Raw genomic sequence first — 12,910 nt, 5'->3', positions numbered from 1 at the left:
CCATATTATAAAATTATAACAAATAAAAACAATAGATTATGAGGAGGACGAAGATAATAAATTACTTTGGTGAAGAGAAACGGAGAGAAAAAGAAGAAAATAAATTATGAAAATTACACAGAGAAAAATGAAACCCATATTTTACAATTTTCAGATAAAAACAATAGATTATGATCGTCTAGTAGTACTGTAGGTGGATGGGAATGGGATGACAATTTGATGGGACGATTGGAGGGCGTTTGGATTCATGGCGCGGCTGCTGCCGCCGCTCTTCTTCTGAACAATCTCTTCGCGTCGTTGATCATCTTCCTGACACGCTTGTCGAGGTACGGGACTCGAATGATCTGAAATTTTGTTTGAAATTCGAGGGTAATTCTAGAGAACTTCTTCAGTTTTTAGCTAATTTCCAAGATTTTTCTCGAAAATTAGGCCGAAATTCCAGATTGAAACTGCAATTTTGAGCTATTTTTCAAAATCATTCATACCAGTTCCAGAAACCCTTGTTTTGAGATGAAACATTACATTTTCCGCCAGTTTTCCAGATTTTTATTGCAAAAGAGACAAAAACACCAATTTTAAGACGAAAAACTGCAATTTTCAGCTGTTTTCTATGCAAAAAGCACCGAAATAGCTTTAATTATTATCATTATTACCCTGAACGATTCCTGGTGCTGGGTTCGGGTGGCGTGAGCTGTCCTCTCGATCTCCGTGTAGAATTCACGTCGACATCCCTGCTCACCGCAAGGGAAACGACTGAAAATCAATTTTTTAAAAGAATTCTGAAACTTTTTGCATACCGATAACGGAAATGCCAGTACACGTGTCGGACGTCATCGATGTTAACCGCGCATGCGGGGCAGAACATTCCATTATTCGCGGAATTCATCGTTTCGATTTTTGATGAGGACTGAAAGTGGTGGATTAGAAGGGAGAAAGAGATTTTCTTAGGGTTCGGTAGAGCGCGGTTGTAAGACGCGTGGCCTGCTAATATTAGTTCAGCATTTTTATTACAACTGCGCCCCACCGCAAACGAGAGAGTATCGGCGAGAGACGCAGAGTTTTTTCTGGCGCCGACCCACATTTTCACCATTTTTGACCTATTATCGCTGATTTTCATAATTGTTTTTTCGTGAATTATTATGAAAAACAGCGAAAATAGGTCAAAATCGGCGAAAATCTGTGTCGGCGCGAAAAATTACTCTGCGTCTCTCACCGACACTCTCTAGTTTGCGTTGGAGCGCCGTTGTAAGACAGGTTGGGCTGTTAATGGCTAAATTCAGAAAAAGTGATCGGAACGGCCACCTGACAGCGTTTCTGATGAGAAATTTAGTAATCTCATCAAAAAATGACAATTTTAGATAAATCACATCAATTCGACTGAAAAACGATTAATTGATCTGAAACGCCGACTGAAAAATGACTCATTTCGTCCAAATATAAACATTTTTCAGCAATTTTCAGCCTATCTATTAAACTGTACCTTTCCAACCAAATCGACCGTCTTCTCAGCGAGAATCTCGGTGACTTTCGCTTGTTTGATATTCGACGCTTTGAGTGCCAACTGCTTCTCAATGTAGGCGTGTTGTCCCTTACGATGCTCACGACGGATCACATTTGGAGACACGTAATTCGGGTTATCGTAGAGGACGGCTCCCTCGAATGAACCGGCGAACAGACGGACCATTTCAAGCACGAAACGCGGTCCTAAATTGAGAATTTCAGCGTTTTTCATTGGAAAACCTCAATTTACTCACCAACTTCCTGCAACTGAAGACTCTCGTCGACGATCTGGAAGTTACGGAACCAGATTTTGTCGCCCTCTCCGACGGAGAAATTGAAGACGTGATCGACGAATGGTTGACTGCGTGGATGGTGGTGTGGGGTGCCGAGCGTCTGGAAATACACATTTTATGGTGAAAAAGTCATTTTCAAATGGATTTTCTACTCATTTTCATCGAAAAAGACGAGTTTTTGCGGAAAATTCGGTATTTCTAGCAATGAAAACATCACTTTTCAGTTTTTTATATTGAAAAATACAGATTCTCATAGATTTTCAGTCATTTTTAAAGATTTTTACTTTAGGGCCGAAGAAGGGCTATTTAGACCAATTTTACTGAGTTTTCGTGAAAAAATTCTGGATTTTCAGCCATTCATAGTGATAAAACATGATTTATCTAGTTTTTAAGCATTCTACACCAATTTCTACCGATTTGTTGTAGATTTTCAGCGATCTGCTGTACCGTATGATCCTGAATCGAAGTACAGTAACCCAGGATCGAAAAAGAGTTACTGTTGATGAAAATCTTCCCGGGAGATTGCAGAGCGGATCCTGGGTTAGATCCAGGGTCCAGGATTCTAGGATTACTGTAGTTTGAGAATTTCGCGGATTATAAGCTGTTTTGAGAAATTTTGGGTCGTTTTTGACCCATTTTAAGCGATTTTCAGCCAGTTTCTCCTGAATTATTACCTGCATAAGAACCTCCTTGATCAATTTCAAGTGTGGTTTCTGCTCGAAAGCGTCGTCGAACGACAACACGGGTCTCGACGCCTTCAAACAATTTCCAGACATTTTCAGTTCTTTCATCGTATGAACATTGTGAACGAGAAACTTGATCGACGGTCCCTTTTCCACATTCGACATCCAAAGATACGTGTCTTTTCTCTTTCGACTCTCGAAATACATCACTTTCGTGCAATTCTTCATTTCAGCAATCTCGTTGAGTGCTTTCAGTGATTTCTGTTGATCCAGTTTCGAGTCTCCCTTCGCGTGAGGCAACAGATCCTTGATATTTTTCATCAGGTAACGAGTACGAACATCGGCTCCGCGAGAGCACAAAACGAGAACTCTCTCGCGATTTGTCCAGAGCTCAGCACGTTTGCGTGTCTCTTCTGTCTGTTTTTGCGGCACTTGTTCGTCGTCCTGAAAAATGGGAAATTGGGGATTATTCGATAAGATTTTCCTGAGAATTCGCCTGTTTTAGAGTTTTCAAACATGAATTTTAGAGAAAAACTGCTAGTTTTCGAAATTCAAGTATCGAAACTGTTCTCAAAACCGGATTTTTCTTCGAAAAAGGCTGATTTTGACACAAAATGAGAATTTCGGCTTGAAAAATGCTCAAAGACAAGTAATTTTTGAATATTTGTGACGTTTCCTCTCTGAGAAAGTTCTGAAACGCGTCAAAGGTACACCTGATTGCCTGGATGCTCGAATCGATAAACATTCAAGCCATTAAAGTCTAGAACTTTGGCTAAAAATGTCTTTTACGGCTCTGAAACACGTCAAAGGCACACCAGAACTGCTTTTTGCCTGGAAATCCATCTAAAATGTCATTTTTCATATGAAAAATGCTTCAAAAAGGCCGTTTTCTCCAATTTTCAGCCTCGTACCGATTCATCTGACGAATCATCACTCGAATCCTTGGCTCCAGCGGCTTCCCATTCCATCTTCCCCTTAGCCGTCTCCTCCTGTTGAACCTTCTTGATTTTTGAGAATTTGCCCATGGCTTGATAGTTTTCGAGGTCTGAAAGTGGTGGATTAGAAGGGAGAAAGAGAAAAATGAAAGAGATATAAAATCGGTTTAAAAATCACCGAAAAATCGAGAAAAACAGGAAAAAATGGAATGGAATCCCGTAGATTTTATATATAGAAAGCTCGATAATATGAGGTGGGGAAGAAAACAACAAATTATTTTAAGGTAGAGGGAGAGTTTTTATCGTATTTCACCTTATGATTTCCAGGTAGTTAAACCTAGCCCTGAAGATGGTTGTAAAACCGAAATATTGGCAAATAAATACATGCAATTTACCGTCTTGCAACTTATGTACGAATACATCATATAACAAAAGGTCCACCAAGAAGCATACTTCATTCTATGAGGTAGAGGGAGAAGTAGGGGAAAGAAGAAAATAAATTATTTCACAGGATGAATAATGAAGAAAGAACCCCGTTATTTACAATTTTCAGATTTAAAAACAATATATTATGATCGTGTAGTAGTACTGTTAGTGGATGGGAATGGGACGACAATTTGATCGGACGATTGGACGAGACACGATCGGACGATTGGACGAGACACACATCATGGACGGACTGCTGCCGGAGGCGCCGCTCTTCTCTTGAACAATCTCCTCGCGTCCTTGATCATCAACTTGACAAGCTTGTCGAGGTACGGGACACGAATGATCTGAAATTTTGTTTGAAATTCGAGGGTAATTCTAGAGAACTTCTTCAGTTTTTAGCTAATTTCCAAGATTTTTCTCGAAAATTAGGCCGAAATTCCAGATTGAAACTGCAATTTTGAGCTATTTTTCAAAATCATTCATACCAGTTCCAGAAACCCTTGTTTTGAGATGAAACATTACATTTTCCGCCAGTTTTCCAGATTTTTATTGCAAAAGAGACAAAAACACCAATTTTAAGACGAAAAACTGAAATTTTCAGCTGTTTTCTATGCAAAAAGCACCGAAATAGCTTTAATTATTATCATTATTACCCGGAACGTTTTCCTGTGATTGGTTTGCGTGCAGTGGGTCGTCCTTTCCACTTTCGTGTAGAACTCGAGTGTGCATCCTTGGTGTCCACAAGGAAAGCGACTGAAAATCAATTTTTTTAAAGAAATCTGAAACTTTTTGCATACCGATAACGGAAGTGCTTGAGCACGTGTCGCACGTCATCGAAGTCTTCCGCGCAAATCGGGCACATCATTCGAGAAGTCGCCATTTTTGCTGTTGAGTTTGCTGTTGCTGTTGTGACTCTGAAAGTGATGGATTAGAAGGGAGAAAGAGACAAACGCGTGGGAAAGATAAAAAATCGGTGAGAAACTACCGAACAATCGAGAAAAAACATGAAAACTGCAACGGAATCCCGATTGTCATTTTTCTAAATTGTCATTTTTCAGATGAAAAATTGTTTTTTTTTCCAATTTTCAGCCTCAAAACATCATTTTCAAATTTTCCAGAAACCCTTGTTTTGAGATGAAACATTACATTTTCCGCCAGTTTTCCAGATTTTTATTGCAAAAGAGACAAAAACACCAATTTTAAGACGAAAAACTGAAATTTTCAGCTGTTTTCTATGCAAAAAGCACCGAAATAGCTTAAATTATTATCATTATTACCCGGAACGATTCCTGGTGCTGGGTTACGGTGGCGTGAGCTGTCCTCTCAATCTCCGTGTAGAATTCACGTCGACATCCTTGCTCACCGCAAGGGAAACGACTGAAAATCAATTTTTTAAAAGAATTCTGAAACTTTTTGCATACCGATAACGGAGGTCGTGGAGCACGTGCCGGATGTCATCGAAGTCCTCAGCGCAAATCGGACAATGGAGTCGAGAAGTCGCCATTTTTGCTGTTGAGTTTGCTGTTGCTGTTGTGACTCTGAAAGTGATGGATTAGAAGGGAGAAAGAGACAAACGCGTGGGAAAGATAAAAAATCGGTGAGAAACTACCGAACAATCGAGAAAAAAACATGAAAACTGCAATGGAATCCCGATTGTCATTTTTCTAAATTGTCATTTTTCAGATGAAAAATTGTTTTTTTTTTCCAATTTTCAGCCTGAAAACATCATTTTCAAAAGAGACAAAACACCAATTTTAAGACGAAAAATTGCAATTTTCAACTGTTTTCTGTGCAAAAAGCACCGAAATAGCTTAAATTATTATCATTATTACCTTGAACGTTTCCCTGTGCCCTTCCTCTGCACAATGTGCCACCTTCTCATCCTCAGTGTAGAACTTTCGATTGCAACCTTCTTCTCCACACAGAAATCGCCTGAAATCAATTTTTTAAAAGCACTCTGAAACTTTTTGCATACCTATAGTGGAAATGTTTGTAGGCGTGTCTTGTGTCTGTGAACAATTCACTACACAGTGGACACAACATCTGCTGGGTGACGGCCATGGCTGGTGATAGTAGTGTTAGTGGTCTGAAAGTGATGGATTAGAAGGGAGAAAGAGACAAACGCGTGGGTAAGATAAAAAATCGGTAAAAAATCACCGAAAAATCGAGAAAAAACATGAAAACTGCAATGAAATCTCGAAAAAAGTATCATTCTTATATATAAAAGACAATTGGGCGTTGTCTGAGGCGCTGTCCGCAACGGTTTTGGGAAGAGGAGAGAAACTTAGCCAGGAGGCAAAACCGAACTGGCGTGCTTTGGAAAACGACCGCCGCTTTAAACCACTCGGCCATGCGGGCACATTCGAAAGTCAATGACCACGTGAATGAAGAGAGACCAGCCGGCTCAACCGCCGAAGGCGGGGGAGACAGGCTGGTATTTTATAAATGAACAGCTTGATATTATGAGAGGAGGACGAAGAAAATGAATTACTTTGGTAGAGAGATAGACGGAGAGAAAAAGAAGAAAATAAATTATGAAAATTACAGAGAGAAAAATGAAAAAAGAAACCCATATTTTACAATTTTCAGATTTAAAAACAATAGATTATGATCGTCTAGTAGTACTGTAGGTGGATGGGAATGGGACGACAATTTGATCGGACGATTGGACGAGACGGAGGTATCCGGCGTTTAGGATGACGTTGTATCTGGAAGAAAAGGATGATTTATTGCTTAAAACTTGGAAATTTTAGGCTGGAAAACGCGAAAATTTCGGTTCCTGCGTAAAAATCACTAAAACTTTATAAAATTAATCTAGTTTCCAAGTTTTACGCCGCAAAATTGTCAAAATTATCAAATGACAACAAGGAATGCGTTAAAGTTGCTCCTTCAAGTTGAATTTTATCGAAATACCCGGTTTTTTAATAAAAAATCTGTAATTTTGAGCTGAAATCATCAAAAATCTCAGATTGCTACAACACTTTTGAGGTTTTAAGCCAAAAAATTTGAATTTCCGCTCGTTTTTTCATATTTTTAGCTCGAAATTATGCTAAAATCCAACAATGCTCACCTCAAAACGAAAGTGAAATTCTCGTGTTTCAACAAATTGCTTCCGTCATCCAAAAAGTAGTATTTTGGTTTTATTCCGATCTCATCCATCACAACACGCTCCGATCGTTCGACGATTCGATCCCACAGCACGACTTGGTTCACTTCCTGAAAGAAAATCGATTTTTTCGTCGACATTTTTGGAAAATAGTTGAATTTTCAAAGATTTTCGACGGAAAATCATCGAATTTACTAGATTTTCTGTAAAATTTATGAAAAATAGTTGAATTTTATGCGTATTCAAGTAGTTTTCAGCTCAATTTTCGCAATTTTCTCCCTCATTCCCCCAAGTTCTTACATTAACTGGCGTCTTGTATTCGGCGACAAGATAGACGAAGAGTTGTTTGACATTCCAGTTGAAAAGTTTCGAGAAGTCGACGTTGAGATTGAAGTTGAGAGTTGCCAAGTCGGCTTGTTGCTCGTCGGTCGCGTAGTCCATCACGTTTCTTCTGGAAATTGATTTTAATGAGATTTTAGCTTCAAAAATTCGAAAAGAAGATTCGAAAAGAAGATTGATTGCGTCGACTCGAGTGACAAGACAAGGAAGGATGAATGAATGAAAAAAAACAATTATTTAAAAGTGTTTATTTAAAATCTCAATTGTCTTCTTGGAATGTTAATAAAAAAACTATTTCTCAATAAATTCTGAAAAAGCAGAAGAAGCCATTTTCTTTTTGTCGTTATTGCCATTGAACTTCTCTTTCTTTCAGTCGTATTTTTCTGCGGCGGAATCTGGAAATATATGCGGAGAGAACAACAATAGTTTCTTCTAAAACTAACACGACTAATTTCGCTGTTCTCCGTGTCGAAGACGAGCTGGCCGACAGCTTGGCGGAGTGTCCGGCTGGTGTCTATCGGGAGCGATCGCTCTGAAATTAAAAACTGGCGGAGAGAAAACATAAGTTCTGAAACAAACTAACACAAAAATGAAGAAAATTGGAGAGTTGAACGTCGATTGGCTGCTTGCGTGTCATTTTGAATCTGAAAAACAGCAAAATTCATGCAACAAAGAAAAAACCAGACGAAAAGAAGAAGATACGGCGTAAATCAAACGATTTCAGTTCGAAAAGTTGTATAATCGTATAAAATACATATAAATGTGATCAATAATGCATTTAAAGTAATATTTTGTCGAAAAAACGATGAAATTTGAAAAAAAAAACAACGAAAACCGTCTAAAAAGGTGAAAAAACCGAGAAATTGATAAGGAAAACTTGTCCGAGAGGACTACACGGCAGCCCGTGGCCGCGCAGAATGTCGAGACCTCGGCCCCCAAAAACTCTTCCACGAAGGCTCCTTTTCAGCCGGGAAAACGCATACTTGTCACGGGCCGGGCCCGCTAAAAAAATCTTCCGGCCCGGCCCGGCCCGGCCCGGGCCGGCCCGTCAAAATATTGAAAAAAAAGCTTGCTGCGGGCCCTGCGGGCCGGCCCGGGCCCTGAAATTTTCAGAGGGCCCGGCCCGGCCCGGCCCGGGCCGGCCCGTGATTTGACAAGTATGGGGAAAACGGGAATTTAGAGCATTTAGAGCGATTTTTAGTATATGCTCCAATGATGAAAGTTGCTCAGAATTTTCTGAAGTATCATAATCTGCAATAAAAAAATACGACTTCAGTCCTCCTTTAAATTGGTTTTAAAAGCAAAAATTCAAAATTTCAGTAAAAATCTGAAAAACATCAATTTCTTGTGTCTGAAATAGATAATACACAAAATTTTACATTTCTATGACCAAAAAATGACCAAATTTTCAACAAAAAATGGTTTAAAACAATAAAAAATTCCTAAAATTATTATCTCCTCTGCGGTGGCAACAACGTCTTCTGTTTCAACTCATCAATCTCCTCCAGAATCCGATCGTCGCCCGCCCAAATCGCCTCCAGATCGTATTTCTCACGACACTCTTCACTCATCACGTGGATCTGCAATTATTGGGGTTTTTTTGAGTGAAAATCGATGGAATACTGTCGAAAAAATAAAGTTTCGACAAGGATTTTCAAAAAAAAATTCGCGGGCTGGAACACGCAAGCGCATAAAGTTCTGGGCGGAGCTTAAACTGCAAGCGGCGCGGTTCTTAATTTGGAAAAAACAACTGGAATTAGAACCGCGCCGCTTATTTTCAGTTTAAGCTCCGCCCAGAACTTTATGCGCTTGCGCGTTCCAGCCCGCGAAATTTTTTTTGAAAATCCTTGTCGAAACTTTATTTTTTCGACAGTACTTGAAATGTTTTCCTCGAAATTATAAAAATCGGCAAAAAAAATTAAAAAATTATGAGTATCAGGTGTAAAATAGTCGTTTTCAGCAATATCATGAGCAGAGCATTTTCATTTCAACCGCGCCCCACCGCAAACGAGAGAGTATCGTTGGCGAGAGACGCAGAGTTTTTTCTGGCGCGAAACAGATTTTCACCATTTTTGATCTATTTTCAAAAGTTTTAATTTAAAATTTGCCAATTTCCGAGTGAAAATTTTGCAAAAATAGATCAAAAATGGTGAAAATCTGTTTCGCGCCAGAAAAAACTCTGCGTCTCTCGCCGATGATACTCTCTCGTTTGCGGTGGGGCGCCGTTGTAAGAAGGCGTGGGCTGCTAATAAAAATTGGCAAAAAAAGTTAAAATTATGAGTATCAGGTGTAAAATAGTCGTTTTCAGCCATATTAGCTCGACACAGTTCTAACAACTGCGCTCTACCGAAATCCCTTTGACAAATGCCTCTTTTTCTCTGGATCTCTCAATTTCGCACACTATTTTCTTGGGTTTACGCGATTGTATCAATCTCACCTGAACCCTATCGATCTCACTGACATACCATCCGTTGCTTCTCTTCGTACTCTTTTTCACGTGTGACAATATTCCATTCGATACCGTATTCCCATCGATTTTCAGTATCGATCGAAGATTTTCAGATATTGCTGCGGCTTGACGCGAGTTGAACACAGAGCAGATTATCTGAGGAATGAGGATTTGCAAAATATCGGCCCGGAGTCAGCATTTTTTCACAAAAGTTTTCAAAAAATGTATAAAAGTTTTATCAAAAATTGTCAAAAATCCTAGTTATATTGATATTAGCAGCCCACGCCTTCTTACAACTGCGCCCCGCCGCAAACGAGAGAGTATCGGTGAGAGACACAGAGTTTTTTCTGGCGCGAAACAGATTTTCACCATTTTTGATCTATTTTTGCATAATTGTTTCTTGAAAATTGGCAATTTTTAAATTAAAATTTGTAAAAATAGATCAAAAATGGTGAAAATATGTTTCGCGCCAGAAAAAAACTCTGCGTCTCTCGCCGATGATACTCTCTCGTTTGCGGTGGGGCGCAGTTGAAATGAAAATGCTCCGCTAATAGTTGGGAACAGCCGAAAATTCGACGTTTTTGCAAAAAAATCAAAATTTCAAAAACGCAAGTGCGGCAGGGTGTTGTGGGCGGAGCTTAAACTGCAAGCGGATGAAATTTCACCAGATTTATAATAACAAGGAATTTCAAGTAAAATTCGTGTTTTAATCGATTAAAAATTGAAAATGTACAAAAAAACGCAAAAAATGCGGCGAAAAAATCGATAAAAACACGAATTTCACTTGAAATTCAATGTCGCGCCCGTTAAAATTTTTAGGCTCCGCCCACTTTTCCCTGCCGCACTTGCGTTGCGGATCCCGGTCTCTAGGCGCTGATGTTGGTGCCGAAATTCAACTTTTTTTTTCAATTTTTCGCAAAAATCACATTTTTGATGAAAAATTCAAAAAAAAAAGTTCAAAATTTTGAAATTCTTCCTTACCCGATGACTATACGGAGTCATCTCCTTCTCTTCTGACCTCACAACGAACAAATCCTTCGCCCTTTGCTTCGTCAACGCCCCAACTACATTCCCCACGAAATCCACGTCATCTGAAGTCGAGAATCCCTTGACGACGACGTCTTCTAGATCTGTCGTCGTCAATTGTGGCTCGAAATCCTCAAAATATTCCTCTTCGATATGAGGCGTCTGTTGGGAGAGACATCTGAGTTGGGGGCGGAGTCCGGAGCGAAGGAATCTGGTGAGCATTCTGGAAAATTCTGTGAAAATGGTATACAAAGAAAACCGAATAAAATGAAAAACAATGAAATTTCAAAATAAAGAATCAACAACAATGAGATAAATTCAGAGAGTGGGGGAATAACAAGAAAATGATAACAAAAATAGCAGAAAACAATGAAAAAGGAATTAATCGGATTCAGTGTACTTGGCAGATTGAGACTTCTTCTTGCGGACACGACGCTTCTCGATTTGAGCCGCGATCTGGGCGGCCGCTTCCGTCGAATCGCCGATCGCGTTGTCTTGAGTGTCGAATTCCTGGAAAATAAGAGTTTGATATTAGGATATTATGGGAAAAATGAAGAGAAACTCGGTTTCAAAATGAAAAAAACCGTTTCCACCGAAAACGAGAGAGTATCGGCGAGAGACGCAAAGTATTTTTTTGCGGAAACACATATTTTCACCGATTTTTGATATATTTTCGCTGATGTTCATAATTTCTTTTGTAAATTGTTAAAAAATCATTCCCACACAATTTTCTTTGGTTTCGGTAGAGCGCGGTTGCATTGCTAATATGAAAAACACCGATAATAGATCAAAAGTGTTGAAAATTTGTGTCGGCACGAAATATTACTCTACGTCTCTCGCCTATACTCTCTCGTTTGCGATAGAAATATTTTGTAAGAGTCTGGTTTCTATTTCTGAAAAACCGAGAAAAATTTCACCGGTAAGTACAACAGTTTTCGCCGGTGAAAAAAACCGGGTTGTCGCCGGTTTTTTCACCGGTGGAGCACACTGATCACGAGGGAACGAAAAACAAGTTCCAGCTCATCTACCATAATTTCAAAGAGAAGTGACTGATTTATTTTCCGATTTTTAATAAAAAAAAACAACTTTTTGACAGTTTTTCGTCCAAAAACTAACAAAAAAATGACGTCACAGAGAAAACAAAATAACGAAAACAGATATGGTACTGTAGGTCCGCAAAGTGTTTGGTTGTCTACCGTACTCTCCTTTCCATTTCTTAATAAAAATTTTACTATTTCTTCTTTTTTAAACTTATTTTTCTCTTAAATTTTTCAACCATAAGCTAAATTTCCAGAAGATGACTGAAAACATCACGGCGATTCTTGAAGAACTGCTATCGATTCGAGAGGAAAACCAAGAAAATTTCAGAAAGTTGACAGAAGAGATGGAAGAAATGAAGAAGAAACAAAATATTCAAGTAGAAATGATGGAGAAAATAATCGGAAAATTGGAGAAAATGGCAGATATGGAAAGGCAAAAATTCGTGAAAACTGGAGCTGTTGATTTGACAATCATGGAGAAATGGAACGAATTCCCGCCGGAAATTAAGATGGAATGTATCAGTCGAATGGATTTTGAGACCAGGTTCATATTCATTCATCACATCAATTTCCGTTGCCAAATTAAAAAGAAAACTTTCAGATTAAACCTCCGACATACCGCCCGTGCTGAAAGATCTCTTGTTGATTCTCGCCTCTATCCAATCGATAATGTCTATATGTGTAAAGGTGGAATTGAAGTCGAGGATGAAACCGATTATTTTCTCCATGAAACAGACAAATGTGCCCGTAATAAACATACAGGTTCATGTGGAAGCAAACTTCTCACTTATATTCTAAAATATGGAATTATCGAGCGCCTTCAAGTATTCGTACCAAAGGAAAAAGTCAATAAATGGGTGGAATATCTGAAAAATAGTCAAATCGATACTATCCTCGTAAAGCGTATCATTTTCCATACGACCAGTACGCAGTTGACTGAGTTTTTCCTAAATAAAGTCGATAAAAAAATGCTTGAATCGATTGAAGTGTTGTGTCGAAATGATGCAATTGGTGTATTGGAGACGGAGGCATTTCTGAAGTCGCCAACGGTAAAGTATACTTTGGTTTTGAAAATTTATAAAATAATTAATTTTCAGGTCACCAATGTCA

At 38.9% G+C, this 12,910-nt stretch overlaps 4 protein-coding genes across 4 annotated transcripts; all 4 read right to left on the bottom strand.

The window, feature by feature from the left end:
- Positions 1 to 245: 245 nt before the first annotated feature.
- On the bottom strand, positions 246 to 3,501 carry GCK72_008253 (uncharacterized protein; the record flags this gene model as incomplete). Its single annotated transcript, XM_053726725.1, has 7 exons — positions 246 to 344; positions 654 to 753; positions 798 to 907; positions 1,481 to 1,704; positions 1,755 to 1,893; positions 2,468 to 2,920; positions 3,388 to 3,501. 7 exons carry the CDS (start codon positions 3,499 to 3,501, stop codon positions 246 to 248), a joined length of 1,239 nt encoding a protein of 412 aa, XP_053586302.1.
- Positions 3,502 to 4,002: 501 nt separating this feature from the next.
- On the bottom strand, positions 4,003 to 5,344 carry GCK72_008252 (uncharacterized protein; the record flags this gene model as incomplete). The annotated part of the gene is made up of 4 exons (XM_053726724.1): positions 4,003 to 4,184; positions 4,494 to 4,593; positions 5,118 to 5,217; positions 5,262 to 5,344. The coding sequence occupies 4 exons, from the start codon at positions 5,342 to 5,344 to the stop codon at positions 4,003 to 4,005; spliced, it is 465 nt and encodes a 154-aa protein (XP_053586301.1).
- A 1,101-nt stretch (positions 5,345 to 6,445) lies between these two features.
- On the bottom strand, positions 6,446 to 7,387 carry GCK72_008251 (uncharacterized protein; the record flags this gene model as incomplete). The annotated part of the gene is made up of 3 exons (XM_003104917.1): positions 6,446 to 6,548; positions 6,911 to 7,056; positions 7,247 to 7,387. The coding sequence occupies 3 exons, from the start codon at positions 7,385 to 7,387 to the stop codon at positions 6,446 to 6,448; spliced, it is 390 nt and encodes a 129-aa protein (XP_003104965.1).
- Positions 7,388 to 8,736: 1,349 nt separating this feature from the next.
- GCK72_008250 (uncharacterized protein) lies at positions 8,737 to 10,982 on the bottom strand (the record flags this gene model as incomplete). The annotated part of the gene is made up of 3 exons (XM_003104853.1): positions 8,737 to 8,865; positions 9,723 to 9,890; positions 10,716 to 10,982. The coding sequence occupies 3 exons, from the start codon at positions 10,980 to 10,982 to the stop codon at positions 8,737 to 8,739; spliced, it is 564 nt and encodes a 187-aa protein (XP_003104901.1).
- Positions 10,983 to 12,910: the final 1,928 nt, after the last annotated feature.

The sequence above is a fragment of the Caenorhabditis remanei genome, chromosome III, assembly GCF_010183535.1.
Source record: "Caenorhabditis remanei strain PX506 chromosome III, whole genome shotgun sequence".
In the NCBI taxonomy this organism is placed as follows: domain Eukaryota; kingdom Metazoa; phylum Nematoda; class Chromadorea; order Rhabditida; family Rhabditidae; genus Caenorhabditis; species Caenorhabditis remanei.
Note: the sequence above shows the minus strand (reverse complement) of the source record. Positions and strands in the feature narration are given on the sequence as shown.